At 46.5% G+C, this 15,705-nt stretch overlaps 1 protein-coding gene across 1 annotated transcript in view; it reads right to left on the bottom strand.

Moving 5' to 3' along the window:
• Window positions 1-624: 624 nt before the first annotated feature.
• The window catches only part of ESYT3 (extended synaptotagmin 3), a 41,346-nt gene continuing 26,265 nt past the window's right edge, over window positions 625-15,705 (bottom strand). Inside the window, exons 9-23 of the mRNA XM_008152720.3 lie at window positions 15,414-15,584; window positions 14,717-14,799; window positions 13,268-13,316; window positions 12,733-12,822; window positions 12,273-12,335; window positions 12,112-12,174; window positions 11,501-11,569; window positions 10,873-10,959; window positions 10,043-10,192; window positions 7,681-8,168; window positions 6,968-7,066; window positions 6,335-6,466; window positions 4,150-4,255; window positions 3,310-3,359; window positions 625-2,749 (exon numbers count right to left, since the gene is read on the bottom strand). Coding sequence (XP_008150942.2) covers window positions 2,713-2,749; window positions 3,310-3,359; window positions 4,150-4,255; window positions 6,335-6,466; window positions 6,968-7,066; window positions 7,681-8,168; window positions 10,043-10,192; window positions 10,873-10,959; window positions 11,501-11,569; window positions 12,112-12,174; window positions 12,273-12,335; window positions 12,733-12,822; window positions 13,268-13,316; window positions 14,717-14,799; window positions 15,414-15,584 — 1,737 coding nt within the window. The 3' untranslated portion in view covers window positions 625-2,712. The remainder of the gene's footprint in view (window positions 2,750-3,309; window positions 3,360-4,149; window positions 4,256-6,334; window positions 6,467-6,967; window positions 7,067-7,680; window positions 8,169-10,042; window positions 10,193-10,872; window positions 10,960-11,500; window positions 11,570-12,111; window positions 12,175-12,272; window positions 12,336-12,732; window positions 12,823-13,267; window positions 13,317-14,716; window positions 14,800-15,413; window positions 15,585-15,705) is intronic.

The following is a 15,705-nucleotide window of genomic DNA, read 5'->3' as shown; positions in this document are numbered from 1 at the left end:
TTCACATGGTTCCAGGTTCAAAACCAATTTTCACATAAGTTTCAAGTTTGGGGGGTTCCCATACCAAGTCAGTTGTGTTAACTTTAGACCCCGTGAACCCATAAAGGAGATTAGCTGATTGTTTTCACCCATTGCTGACAACCAATTCCTTGTCTTTATTGATAAGGACTTTTCTTGATGACACTAAATTTTTCAGGCTCCTTGTCCCTCACATAGTAAGTAGCCTTGTCTCCTGGCTGGTTTATGCTAAAATTCTGGTTCCCTTCAACACTTAAACACCCCTTCAGCTCCTGTACATTGCTTTAGATTGCCTCTTTAACGTTACCTGTGTTACTTTTTAATTAACCATGTTTAAAATAAATGTTCATGCTTTAACTAGGTTTTCTATGTTTGGAAGAGGAAAGATAGGTTTTCACTTGTTTGCTTTGCCATTTTGATCAGTTGTTTTAGGGTTGCCAGATTTCAGGATGTGATATATGATAACATTCCCTTTTACTTCTTTGGTACTTTACCATTTTCAAGACCTTTGTCTACTTAGTGAACATGACAATGCCATTGTGAGGTAGATAGGACAGGCATCAGTTGCCCCATTTTATTATGAGAATTTGTCATTCAAGATAGAAATCTCAGCAGAAACAAATTTATTACACATCTACCATAATCTTGGATGATGGAGGTAAAAATCAATTCAAATAGCTTATATAGTCAAACCTCATTTCTCCAAAGGCTCCCATCTCCAACAATTCTGTTCTTGACCAAGTTGCTCACAGAAAAAATGTCTAGGTTGTGGAACCAAGCTTCGGTTTTCAACCTCACAGCCCTTTCATGCTGATATCTCAGCAAGAAAGGCTCAGGCAACAAAGAGAGAATGCTTTTGTTGCTGGGGAAGTCATTAATTAGCACAATTTTAAAACATAAAGAGGTCAAGACTGCTAATGTTGCTAACTGTGAAAGAAACAATGATCACAGGCAATTGAAGAGGTAGAAAAAACGTTGATTTGGATAAACAAAAAGCAGTTGGTGACAGCCATTTCGGAGGCAGTGATAAATGAACAAATAAAGATGCTGCTTGCTGACCTGAAAGTGATTCGTTTAAGGCTAGTAGGGGGTGGTTTGATAAACTTAAGAAAATAAGTGCTTATTTATAGATTAAAAAGTACATTAGACATGTACCGTATATAAGAAAGATTAAAGCAGTGAATCATTTGGGGGTCTGGCATAGATTAATTGAATTTACATTTTTTTCTAATGGGAAAAGTGATTCTGTTTTCAAACAAATCACTTCTTTAACAGCCTTCCAGAATGAATTAAGTTCAAGAACCGAGGTTCCACTGTAGTTCAATTGGAGAGTAAACAGAAACAAAAAATACCAAACACAATACAAGCAGTTGCTTAACATGTAGATACCTAGTAAACTTTTTTTAAATTAAACGTTACAAGACAGGGAATTGTTAAAATGAAAAATGCACAGTATTGACAGTATTGCTATACTCTAGGTGTTGGGGAGAGGCCATTTTAGTGTGGATTGGCCTAGTGGAGGAGGTGGATTTGAGATAGGCCTTTAAGAGTTGAGTAGGATTTTAATAAGCAGGATGTAATATTTGGACTATTCTAGAATAGAGCAAATAAGTAGCAAAAAACTGGAGACTATGTTAGATTTAAAAGGCAAATTAAGGAGTAGGCTTTAATCTTATAGAAAAGAGAAAATCATAGATAATTTATAAGTGAGAGTAACAGAGTAAACTTTGTTTTAAGATGTTACTATTCTTCAGAAAAGCTGCAGCGAATGCAGTGGTGGGGAGAGAAAACTGATGGCAACAGGGCATTGCCTAACGGATAAAAGAGACGAGAACATGACAGTTCTAGGAGCAGCTGAGAACAAGAATATTTGGTTTTATAGTTTGAAATGCAAAGGAGGCACTTGTTTAAATATACAATTTACATGGTTTGCTTTTTACATGTTATTTATTAGGGGAACCAGCTGTCTCTTAGAAAGGTGGAGCTAATTCCCACATCTGTCTGAGAGGATACAGACAGCCTCTCTGGCACTGACTGCAGCAGAGTCCAGCTCTGCTAGGGGGGGTGCAGATGTAGACCTGGGTCTGGAACTTGGCTTGCATTTCCTATGGAAATATGCTGGAGTTTGGTGACAGGCCATCCACACTGGGGTATTTAACGCAAGGTGTTTGGGTATATCATTGTTCCCATCATTCAGATACAGGAATAAATCCCCAGGCAGAGGAGTACCAGAGGTGGCAGCCAGAAGGGCTTAGGTAGTGTTAGCTCTGAGCAATTTGGAGGTGGGTCACCTTTTAGTCCCATAAAAGAAGCCTCCTCCCTTGGTCAGCCATTGCTCCAGGAACAGACCTCCCCCAGCCCCTATGTCTGAGATAGGGCATTTTTGACACATGCATTCAGGCAAGGCCTGAATTCAGATGGTCTACAATTACCTATCAAAAGTGAAAAATCACCACTGAGGTAAGCATTTATTAGCCATGAATACCCCATTTCTTTCGGGATTTGAACAATTAAATCCAACCAAGAGAGAGTAGTTCTTGCTTTCACTTACGTTTATCTCTTCCTAATACTATCCATTCAGTTAAATTCACACAAGAATGTATGTATATATATTTTCAAATGGCTGTTCTGAATTAAATTACAAAATATACATATGTACACATTTTAATATAAAGGTGATTATGTTGCTCATCATCAACTCCTGGGCTGTCCATCTGGAGTGAGCTCATACCTGTAAGACAATGGGGTTTGGATTTATGTTAGTATTGAGAGTGTGTTGTGATAGCATCAGGACAGTCTAGCCTGTATGGGACCAGCAGAACCCATCCTATATACCGTATTTTCCGGCGTATAAGACGACTTTTTAACCCAGGCAAATCTTCTCAAAAGTTGGGGGTCTTATATGCCAGAAAATACGGTATTTACAATTTAGAATTAAAGTGAGTTATTTCCAAATGATGGGTGGGTTACCGTATTTTCTGGTGTATAAGACCCCTGACTTTTGAGAAGATTTTCCTGGGTTAAAAAGTCGTCTTATATGCTGGTAATAAAGAGCTAATATGCTAATTAGACCAAACAGCGTTGTGCATCAGGCCTCTAGTCTCTTTATAAGCTAGGATTAAGGCTAGAGCTGACAGATCCTCTAGGTAAGTGAGATGTGCAGACAGTAAAGGTGATTGATAATCAGCCTTCCTCGACCAAAGGAGCTGAAAAGTTCTGAGAAGGAAAAACTTTGGAGAGAGATATGGGCAAATAAGACGATTAATGTGATAAAATGAAAGGCTCACTTACCATTGTGAGAAGCCCATAATCAGATCTTCTTTTGATAAATCAATCAGTACCTAAACAATCACAAATAAATCAGTTCCCTTCCAAAAATGTTGCATTAAATGGAAACATATGAGATAAATGGAATTGACTATAAAAAGGGTCTTTTTGGCTTTCAACATGGAACCTCTCCAGGACAGTGACCTCAGTGTCCTGGGGGGAGGTGAATTGCTGTATACCCCAGGAATGTAAATGTTACAGAAAGAGAGAACAGCTTGCCTGTACTCATTAACTGGTCATAATTTAAAGCAAGACATCATAGTTGAGCCTCAACTGTAAAAATGGGGATAGTATCACTTACTTCATAGAAGTGGGCTTTAAAAAGATGAGCATAAGGAGATGTTTATTAGAATACAACTATGAACAAAATATAATTCTTTGTCTCCCCTTGGCATCTTCCTGAAGATTGTTTCCTCTATTTCTACTTTAAGCAAAATCCTATCATCACAAAAATATTGATATAAGATCCAAGCTTCACAACAAACAATGCTATATATATAGAAATATACACAGAAACAATACATAACACCCTAGTAGATGTTCAAATACTTGTGTAGTAATGAATTGGGATAGTCTTGAGTTTTTACAGTACGGTTTATCATATTAACTTATTCATCTACATCATTTACTTTTAGAATATTTCAAGAAACACACCAAAAACCTCTCAATGAGGCCATACCTTCCTTGAATTCAGTTCTGGTAACAGTTGAATGGTCCAATCAGAATTTCTACAAGGCTGCCATTCCACCAAGGAACTAGCTAGAATACTAGGAGGGACAGAGTACCAAGAGTTCTTGTACTTACTTTTCCTAGCTCCTTCCTTCTGTGTGAGCCAAGTGGCCTACTGTTTTTCACTGCGACGTCTAGTGACCTCTTCTGTACTTCTTCCAAGGGAACAAAAAATTCAAATCTTTAAGAAGCAAAAAGTCAGGAAAAAAGTTACACATTTTCACTGAAAATTGAAAATGTGCCATCCATTTTCCTACTTTTAAAACAGAAGATAATAGACTATTGAGAATAGCTTATAGAACAGTATTGGCTCATAGCAGATACTCAGTGCATCACTGTCATACATAATCATTGTCCTGGAAGTGTCAAGAGCCTGTTTGCCTCTCTTAAGTTATTGGACTACTGTGCTTTGTGTTCTTGGTACTGCTGTTGACTATTAGTTGATCATATATATGTGGGTTTATTTCTGCGTTCTCTATTCTGTTCCATTGATCTGTGTGTCTGTTTTTATGCCAGTACCTTTCTTTTTGATTACTGTAGCTTTGTAATATAGTTGAAATTGAGGAGCATGATGCCTCTGGCTTTGTTCTTTCTCAAGGTTGCTTTGGGTCTTTTATAGTTTCATGCAAATTTTAGGATTGTCCTATTTCTATGAAATATACCTGGGATTTTAATAGGGATTGTGTGAAATCTGTAGATTGCTGTGGGTAGTATTAATTTCTTCAATTCATGAGCACAAACTATCTTTCCATTTATTTATGTCCCCTTCAATTTCTTTAATTAATGTCTTGTAGTTTTCAATATACAGGTCTTTCACTTTCTTGGTTAAATTTATTCCTAGGTATTTTATTCTTTATACAGTAAAGTTATAGAATACAAAATCAATACACAAAATCCGTTGTATTCTTATATACTAACAGTGACATATCAGAAGAGGAAATGAAGAAAATAACTCCATTTACAATTGCCACAAAAATAATAAAATACCTAGGAATAAACCTAAAAAAAGAGGTGAAGGACCTTTACACTGAAAACTGCAAGAAATTGTTAAAAGAAATTGAAGACAAAATAATGGAAAGAATTAAGTTTGTTAAATGAACATATTACCTAATGCAATATATGGATTTAATGCAATCCCAATGGTATTTCTCACAGAAATAGAATAAAAAATTCCTCAAGTTTGAATGGAATCACAAAAGACCCTGAAATGGCCAACGCATTCCTGAATGTAGCACACTCCGATTTCAAATTGTACTACAAAGCTATAGTAATCAGTATGGTAATGACAAAAAACAGACACAGACCAATGGGACAGAATTGAGAGCTCAGAGATAAACCCACACGTAAGAACAACTAATTTTTTTTACAAAGGAGCCAGAAACATACAATGGAGAAAGAAAATTCTCTTCAATAAATGCTGCTAAGAAAACTGAAAAGCCACATGCAAAAGAATGAAACTAGACTGCTGACACCATACACTCAAAATGGATTAAAGACCTGAAACAATAAGATACATAGAAGAAAACAAAGACACTAAACTTATGGACCTTGGTCTCAGAGGGGTCTTTGGGAACTTGATCCCAAAGGCAAGGGAAGTAAAAGCTAAAATGGGTAGTTATTCCAAGATAAGAGGAAACCAAAATTATCAGGTATACTGTATCTTCCTTGGCTGGCTAGAAATGTCTTCTCAGGATTCTGAAGAAGAAGGAAGCAATGATGAGGTTTTTATTTCTGCACCTTGAGGCCAACTTGAAATCAAGAATGGATAAGACTTGCCACAAAGCCATCGAAAACAAGCCGTGTCCCCCAAGGACATGGGTGGACCAGGTATTGAGGGTATCTGTTTCACCTGTCACCTATGCTTTGTTGTAGGAGGGAAGAGAGGCCAAAGAACTTGCTTTAGAGAAAATGTTATGCTTATTTTTAACTTTTGCTCTAAAACAGATTCAAAGAAAACATATTTAACCAGATTAAAATCCTTTTCCTGCCAAAGAGGCTTCATTTAAAGGTACGGAACATTACATAATCAGGAACACTTCAGCTCCTATGACCAAGAAAAGTAGTCAGCTGTTTTGCTAAACTGCCCTGGCAGTCCTTTTCCTCCACTAAAGTATAGAGAAGCCTCATGAAGGCATAGACCATGTTGTCCTGTTCAACCCTAGCCCTTCACATGATCTGGCAGACTGCCAGGCACACAACAGGTGTTCAGCAAGTACCTGAATGGGTGAGGCCCTCTAGGCAGGCCGACTGGACCACTTACGTCTCATCGAACAGGGGTTCCACCGTCTTCCGCTTCACTGAGGTCTTCTTACGACTTGCCCACCTCCTTTCTGGCAACAAGTAGACACGGACATAAGGATCAACTCCACTGCTGGTACAGCGTGTCAGGTTTCTGATTTGGTTTCAAAGACATTAAAGAAAAAAGGTCCTGGTTTTCAAACATTAAAACACTCATTTGGAGAAAGCTGTACTAGCTATTCAGCTGTAGGTGGCCTTGAGGATAAAAATGCCCAGGAGTCTAGATGACCAACAAGGCAAAAGTCTGTAGAATTTGGAGGACGAAACATCAGATGCATGGTTTTGACAACATAAGTTTTTGTCTAGTTTGGAGTACAGCTAAATACTTTCCATCTAAAGGAAGTTGAGAAAATGTACTGACTCCACTACCCCGGACAGTTTGGCAGCGCTTGCTTCTGAGCAAAGCCCTTGGCTTGAGCTCATCAACACCTTTGAGGACCTTGTCACTCACAGCAAGACAGCCTTCAAACCTCACTCGTTCCCACTGTACTGTCTGTCTTGGGGCTGCCCATCTCTGCATTGCTCCAAGTGCTCCCACTCCTTTTTGTCACCTGATGCTCCCAAAGGACCTTTCCTGGCCCCGGCCTCCTCTTACCTGCAGCCGTTGATGAGCACGCTGAGGCAGCGCCGCAGACACACGTAACGCACAGTGAGCTGAATCTCGCCCAGCCTCCGCGGCCTGAAATCCCTGCCTCTGGAAAGAAAGGGCTTGTCACTTCTTTTGCCTTTACAAGTGTTGGCCTCTCTCCAAGACAGAGCATGTCCTGCTTTCGGAATATGTGTTAATTTATATATTCATTTGGAAGTCAGTTCCATCCCGCATTCACGTATAATTATCCTACTTTACCATAGGAAGAGCATGAACCCTGGAGTGGGACCTGCCTTACAGCGTGATTGCTTGTAGGATCCTGGGTGAGTTATTTGACTTTTAGGATAGTAAGTTCTATTTCATAGGATTATTGTGAAAATCAAATTAAATAATGCACTGTCCCCATAATAAACACTTAAGTGGCAGTCATTGATTACATAATTCCATATTATTCCTGCGTAACTCTTCAGAACTCAGGAAGGGTTTCTGCTGTAACAACTAAAGTCCAGGGTCTATTTACAGTTTTGTATGTAGACTATTGGGTGTACATGTGCTCACTTGCTCCCCCTCCCCCCGCATCCTGGGTTCTTTCTACCACACCATGCTGTCTGTGAAAAACCAGAACTCAAACAGAAAAGTAAGTTCATATCTACTTTTCCATCCAGGGAGTTATTTTCATGCAGGTGATCTTAGAAAAGATTAAGCAAAGAAGTGCATACTCAATGTTGAGGCTGATATCTGTCAGGTCAAAGCAGGAGGTGGCCAGGGAGTTGAGTGAGGACATGCTGGGAGCCAGCCCCGCGGGCGGCCATGCGAATGGGGAGGCAGAGCATTTCATGGGTCTGGGTGACTTGATGGGCCCTGGCGAGTGGGGGCCTGGGACAGTCAGGAAGATGGAGGCCGAACTCCTCTTCTCCCCCATGGGCTCACAGAAACCTTTGGCACTGTCCTTGCCTTTCGGCTCTGGGCCTGTCGCTTGGGGTGTGGGCTCGGTGGTAGCACTGGTGGCTGCCGTGGTGCTCTTGGCGGCTTCCTTGGTAGCAGAAGCAGGGTCTGGGGGGCATGGCAGGTCTGCAGGACCCTCTCCCTGGGGCGGATCTTTGGGACCTTGATTGGTGGCCACCTTCTTAACGAACAGAGGGCCTTTCTTTAGGGCTTCAGGTCCCGTGTATGGGCTCCCCATCTCTCGTTCTTCCACACGTAGGAACTGCAAGCCAAGGACAGGGTTGTTTATGGGCTGGGCCCACCGCTCATTTCGCTCTCACCTTAACCTCTGGGAAATGGTTCCTTCTCTTTTTTTTTCTGGGAGGAACTGTTTTTTCAAAACTCCCAGTCCCTTCCTGACTGCCCAATCCAATGAAATTTTCTCTCCAGACCATGTTTTCCTTAACCTCTTTCGGCCTTGGCCCCCTCTGACCAGTACTTCTCTATCTTACCTCTTCCTCCTGCCTCACTTGTGGGTCTTCATGAAGATGCAGTCCTGGTCCCTCCTTGCTATACTCATACTGGCTACAGGAGAGTTGTACTGTCAGCCTGCAATTTCCCTCTGTGCAGAGGCCTCCCAGACCTATACCTTCAGTCTTCCCTCACCTTAACCTTCACACATATCACCAGCTACCTTCTGGATATGGTCGTTTTCCAATTGTTACCTTATTCACCATTACTTTCCCTAAAATGTGTTCTATCCAGACATACCTCTGTAGTCCTAGCACCAAATTTTCAAACTTCAGCCATTGCATTTCCTCTTTTCCCTTCATTCATTACTTATCAGGACCCTTGCTAAGGGTTTCCATTTCCAGCAATATGGTGGTTAAAATACTCTGAAAAACATCTTGTTAGGAATGCCTCAATAAAATAAACATCCTTTTAAATAGCCAAAATCACAATAAAGAAAGTAAAATCCCTAGGGCTAAAAAAAAAAGGGGGGGAGGGAGGAGAAAACTAAAAGGTTAAGCTTTCTGAGGGTCATTTATCAACCTTGGAATCCAAGGGATTAGGAAGAGAGGCCTTGGTCAATGTGGGACTTCGAGTTGAAGTAGAACCTATGAAGGTGGGATCTCTTTAGGAAAAAGTAGCCTAGGATAAACATCCCACCCACCACAAAAACTAATGCCAGGACACGTGTCTGTCTCGGCCTGAATCTGGCTGGGGGGAAATTAAGTCTTTTCTAACAATAGGGCACCTGTCTCACTATCTATGGTGTCTTGAAACCCAAAGTTAAAAATGAACATAGGCCCTGGCTGGGTAGCTTAGTTGGTTGGAGCATTGTTCCAATATGCCAAGGCTGCAGGTTCAATCCCCAGTCAGGACACATACAAGAGTCAACCAATGAATGCATAAATAAGTGGAACAAAAATCGATGTTTCTCTTTCCCTCTTTCTCTAAAAACCATACATAAGTTAACATAAAAAAGAACCCATATTTGTAGTGCCCCTGAGGTTCTTGGCTGCAGCAATAGCAGAGTCTCTTTGGAAGTGAACAACTCAATCCAGCTCACAAGGGAACACTGACCATGTTTCAACCCAAGTTGCCAAACATAGAAATGAGTCATCATGAAAAAGCATCAACAGACACAACGAAATTCAAATCATAAGATCTTCAGGTAATAGAATTAACAGACATGCCTTATAAGTATTTTCAAATGATTAAAGATGAAATAAACATGAAAAGATAATAAAGTTAGAGATGAAAAATAGCCTTTGAAATAAAGACCATGAACAGGTTAAAGAGATTAGGTATAGCCAAAGAAGGATTTAGTGGACTGGAAGATAGATCTGAAGAAATTAGAATATAGCACCAAGAGATAAAAAGATAGAAAATATGAAGATGATGAGAAGGTTCAGCATGGAAGGGGTTCTGGAAGGATTAAAAGAATGGGAGAGGCAATACTTGGCAAGGTAATGGCTAATAATATTCCAAAACTATGGAAAATAGGAATCCATCTCCTAGCTTCTTCCCAACATAGAGCAAGTACTTAGTGTTGGGGCCATCTACCTTGCACCAGGACTCCGCCCCTTCCTCACGGCGGCGGGGGGGGGGGGGTGGGGGGGGGCGCAATGGGGAGGAAAGGGAGAGATTTACCCGAAGCACCAGCCTCATGGAGATGAGGCTGTCCAGGCCCGAGTGGTCCAGCTGGAAGCGCTGCTCCAGGGTCAGGTCTGCATAGGGGAGAATCTGGCACAGGGGTAACTCCAGCACTCCCAGAGCGTACTCCTGGTCGTCATCCAGTACCTGAGCAGTGGGCCAGGCACAAAACAAGAGAATCATCACCACCACCACCCTCTGGGCCCAGCCAAGTCTAAGTTCACTTCTGTAAGTATGGACTGTGCTTCTATTGGCCTCAGGCCTGCTCCCTGCCTCAGTCAGAAGAGAGGGACTCAGGGTAGAGGCAGTTATGGTCTATATAAGGCAAGTGTGTCAGAGACAACAGGCCTGGGGGCTTTCAGGGCTGGTGAGCTGTGCTGCTCCATGAGGGGACACCAGGCTGAGGCCCCAGATCCCCCAAGGTCTCAGACAAGTCCTTGTTTAATCCTCCATTTGCTCTTCCACAGATCTTTTGTGAAAATTAACATTTTAAAATAAAAATAAATACATCCGTAATGTCCTCAGTAGATTTCAACACAGGCCACTCTGGGTGCTGTGTAACAACCAGAAAGACTCACAGGGAGAGCCAAGGGACCTGAGGGGTGTGCCCACCGCCTCTTACCCAGTGAGCTTGGGCACCAGCCTCCCTGAGATGTGGGGCCTGGTACCTCTCCCCCACACAGGGATCAGACCCACACCCACTTGTGCGAGGCCTTAGGGCGGGGCTGACTATGGCCAGGGGAACCTGCTCGAGGTGCACTTCGAGCTCCCACCTCCTGGCTTAGACACCTCTTAGCTCTGATCCAACAGCCCAACTGCCAGCAAACCTTGAGATGCAGCTGCTCAGATGCCACACTGCCCACAAAGAAGGAGAACACCTGGCTCCACACAGGGTCCTTGCTGCGGGGACAGGTCTGGGGACAAGATGAGAGACCATTAAAGGGTCTGGTTGGGCAGAGCAGGACACCCTGGGCTCTCACTCCGGCCCCCAGGGACCTCTGGTGGCCTCTGCCCATGATCAGACCCACACACGCTTGTGGGAGGCATTAGGGCGGGGCAGCCAGACTCAAAAGCAAGGAGTTTTGCCAAGAAGTTTTACAGGGGCTGAGAGTCATGCAAGCATAGTGTCTCTCAGGGGGGCAGGTTTCTGCTGCTGGACTGGGAAACGGGGTGGTGGAAAGGACTCGAGTCATGCCTAAACTTGAACCCCAGCTCTGCTGCTTTCTGGCATGTGCCCTTGGGTAAGTCACTGATCTCTCACCCTCAGAGTCTTGAACTATGAAACTATTTGTGAGGTTACTTTGAAGACTAAATAAAATATAAAGTGTCTAGAATGTGTCCTGGCACCTGCTTGGTATTCAGTGTAAGCTAATTCCCTTGTCTTTTGCTTCTCTCCCTGAGAAGAGTTGGGGCCCCCATCTGCGTATCCTGTGGCTACACACCAAGCTGTCTTACCTTGCTCACGTATGTCTTCTTGCCTACAGATAGCTTGACATAGGAAGAAGGGTCTCTGCTCACCTTGTTCTGGGAGGGGGCAAATCACAACAATGAGGGTGGCATCATCAGTGTCAGCTTAGGATGCCACACCCTCACCCCACCTCCCAGCCCTCAGGAGCGTCAGTGGGACCTGTGGCCAGCCAGCTGCTTCCCTTCGGCAGGACCCCTGGGCTGCCGTCACTGTGCAAGCACCTGGACAGGCTGACCCCAGGGGGCCTCAAGTGACCAGTGAGCTGGCTGGTACAGGCTCTGGCGCCCTGGCATTACGGAGACACAGGGTGGATTCAAGTTCCAGCTCCTCCCTTAGGTGTGTGACCCAAGCACTTAACCTTCTGGGTCTATTTGTAAAATGGCAGTAAGACTGGACATGGTCTTCCTGTTGCACGGGCACAATAAGTGTGGGGGATGAGTTGCCAAGCCCAGTGCCTGGCACCAGGAAATTTGACAAGGACAGCTCTAGCCAAACCCAGGCTGTGTGTGCAGACTGTCGCCCGGAAAGCATGGGGCTGGGTTACTCTGGGGAAAAGGAGTTCTGACTTGCTCTCAGGTTTTCAGCCGCACGCACTCACCTTGGCAAATCTGGAGAGTTTTTTGGCTCGATATTCACCATTCAGGTAGTCAAAAGGGTTTCTCTGCAGCAAAGAAGACATTTCCGTTTCAAGTGAGCATTAGAAAGGGGCGGGCACAAGGCAGGCAGGGTGTGTGTGACACTGACCATGTCACCACTCACCGGCAGGTTGCAGGCGCTATCCAAGAAGACCACAAGGATGGCAGTGGAAAGGCCGGCGTGGTCCTGCAAGGACAGACCTGATTAGGTGTCCCCTGGAGGGAAGCCAGCCCCTGCCCTCCGGCTGGCCAGAAGGTCCCTCACAACCTAGCTTTTCCGTTAGCGCTGAGACTCCAACTGCAGCACGACAGGTCAAGTCAGACACAGAACTAGGCTGTGGTCTTTCCCTGCGGTCTGGGCTGGCAGGCACCAGCAGCGTTTAAGGATCCCAGCTTCCCTGAAGGAGGCTGAGATGCTCAGAGGGAGAGGGAGAGAGACCAGGAGCTGCCCTGTGTGGAGACAGGGCTGAGGGACAGGTTCTCTAAAAGGCGGGGCTGGCCTGGAGACTAAGAAGATCTGGGGACTCAGCCCACACGTGACCAGCCCCCCTTTCTGCTAGGGAGCCCCAACACCTTGCACTCACCTCAGTCAGAGCCTCAGGGTCAGCGATCAGCGAAAGCCACTCCAGCCGCAGGTGCAGCCGCCCAGTGGTTGTGTCATTCAGGACAAACCACTGCAGGGAGATGAGGGAAAGGAAAGCTTGGGGACAGGGCCCGGGAGGTGCTACTGACCCTCTGCAGGCAGCTCAGTTGTGGGACCCTGAGGGCCCCAATAGAGGCTCAGGGAAAAGGGGAAGCAGCCCAGACTCTGGCTGAGGGACTGGGACATGTGGTTCAGGAGGAAGCGCTGCACTTTGGGATGGAAAAACCCTCCTACCCAGGCCCAGCCCTGCAGTGTGGCCATCCCCTGCTGGAGGTCCTTGGTCTGGGCATTCCAGGGAAGCTTCTTCCAACCCAGGCCTTGGAGGGTTCCCTGGACCCATCTGTGTCTCGCCCAGTTCTTGCCCCTGAAGACCAGTATGTGTGGCTCAGCATGGGAGGGGCCCATTTCATAGACCAGCTGGGCTGAAGCAACCTGCAGGAGCTGTCCACGGGGAGGGGCTGCACGCACAACTCTACCTCGTCCACCACTCTGTTGGTCCTGACGTCCCCGAGCGAGATCTGCAGGCTGGAATACACAGGGAGGGTCAGCTCCGCTCCGAGGAGGCAGCAGCAGACGGCGTGGCGGCCCACCCTGGAATCTGGGCTCAAATATCTGAGTGGGCCCTCAACACCCAGGTTCTTATTCATGCCAGGGAACCAACGGGAAGCCGCTCTCAGCTCAAGGAGGAAGGACTGCCTTAGCCATCCGGGCATCTGCCCCAGAGGCAGGTGGCTTCCACCCGAGGGGAGTAAGCAGATAATGCTGGACACATCGGCTCTGAATTCTCAGTGATGGTGCTACTGGCATTTGAGTGGAATTGTCAGGTGCCCTCTAAACGCCATGGCTCCACTTCCCGCAGTCATTGTAACAACCCCAAATGCCTCTCCATCTCCAGAACTGCCCCCAATGCCTCCACAGGACCATGTTGGCATGTGTGTGAAAAGAGGTAACACCCACATTCTCAGCGTGCCTCCCACCTACCCTGACTCAAGCCAGAGGGGAAATTAATTGCATGTAACTGTTAGAAGTGTGTTTGAGCTCCAAACACACTTGAAATCAGTTACACAAAATAGGAACCACAAGCCACACTTCAAATCTGCAATATTATAAAAATTACCAAGGTGAGAAAAAAAGGTAAGCAGCCTTTGCTTGCGAGCTGTTTCTTAGGCTGTCAGGCTGTGCCCCTCCCACTTTTTGTTCATACTTTCTAAAAGTCTGTGTTCATGGAAACAGGCTAAACAACACAGGAGTGTGAAGCTTCGTGTAAAATTCGTTTCTGCCTCCCAACCCCAGCCCACTGGGACGAGCAGTGTGAGCAGACTGCTGTGTACGTGAACACGTGTACACACACACACACACGGGTCCCCCTGGGAAGCTGACTCAAACTGCACGGTCACTCCCACCTGCCCCTCTGGACTTCCTTCAGGTCAACACAGATCCTGCTCAGGGTTTAAAGCTGCAGAATATCCTCTCGTTTAGCGACAGCAAGTTTACTCTAATACTCAGCCAGGGTCCTCTGAGGCTGGACACTGGTGTCAGGCTCTTGCTTTGCCACCTCAGTTCTCCAATAAACACTTCCGGTTAATGCTTTTATGGGACCTGGAAGTGGGCAGTTGTGCTGGGCAGCCCCAGCCAGACTGTGTCAGTCTTCACACACCCTGGGTTTCTGTGTTCTGCCCCCGAGTGAGTGGCCAGGTTTCCCTGACACTGGGGACCTGCCATCCATGTCAGCTTTGCCCTGCCCCTTCCCCAAATGGGGACTCTGGGTCCATTATGAAGAGGTCAGAAAACAGGGCCTATGGCACATGAACCTTGGGTCCTCTCTGTATCCCTTGGGCCCAGAGTCCAGGGTGGAACCCTCAGGAGACGAGGAGGAGGGAGGGGTGGAAGGCCCCGCGCCCCAGGCCCAGCGTCGCCCTCCTCACCTGCCCAGGAAGTCGTCCCTGTCAGTGTCCTCGTCATACAGGTCCACCTCCAGGTCCTGCCCAGGGACTTCGTACACTAAGAACTGGAAGGAAAGGGGTGACATGACCCGCAGGCCACGGCAGCGGGTGAAGCAGACTCACCCACGACCCCTGGGGAGCCAGGTTCCGGCGCCAAGCTGCCAGCTGGAGGCCGGGCAGGAGCTGGCCTTCTCAGTGAGAGGCCCCCCTGCAGGTGGGGAGATGAGAGGCGAGTGCAAGCCCATGCGGGGTGGTGCCCGGGGCACTTCACAGGCGGGGGGGCCTCTCCCTCACGGAGCAGGGGTTGTGGTTAAGCTTAAGGGAGAGCTTCAGCCCCTGGGGTCTGGCTCTGGCTGAGAGGATTGGGCAGATCTGCCTCGAGGTTCTCTCTTACTGTGATGTGAAAGCCTCCAGTGAGGCTGACTGGGGGGAAAGGACATGGAAGTCATCTATAAGCTGTCCCTCCGGGGCCACAGCGCCCACCTCTGGAAACGCGGTGGGTTTGGGAAGAGGAGTAACGCAGACCATCCTGCCCGTCCCCAAGGCCCGCTCCTGTGGCCAGTGTTGCCCCACAGGCCTGAGGCCCATGAGGGCAAGGCCTCCCGCCCGTCCCCAGCACGGCCCAGAGTGGAGCCCGGAGGACATCCGAGTGGCCAGTTGTGGCCGAGGAGACCCTCACCTCAAACACCTCGTTCCAGGCGGGGCTCAGGTTCTTGTAGACGGTCTTGCTGCGGAAGTGCTGCAGGCCAATGCTCACCTTGGCGTAGGGGTCTGACTTGCCTCGGATCCCCAGGAAGTGGTCCATCTGGGCCAGCTTCTCCGCCTCCAGCAAGTGGACTCTGATCACCCCCTGGAAAACGCCCAGCGCAGGGCTCACCGCTGCTTCCTGGGCTGCGCCAGCCCTCAAGGCCCGCAATACCAGGCCAAAGCCATCTGACACCACCCAGCCCACCTCCCCCTCTGCTCCGTCT

The sequence above is a fragment of the Eptesicus fuscus genome, chromosome 18 (assembly GCF_027574615.1).
Source record: "Eptesicus fuscus isolate TK198812 chromosome 18, DD_ASM_mEF_20220401, whole genome shotgun sequence".
In the NCBI taxonomy this organism is placed as follows: Eukaryota; Metazoa; Chordata; class Mammalia; order Chiroptera; family Vespertilionidae; genus Eptesicus; species Eptesicus fuscus.
This window is presented reverse-complemented; position numbering and strand designations above follow the sequence as displayed.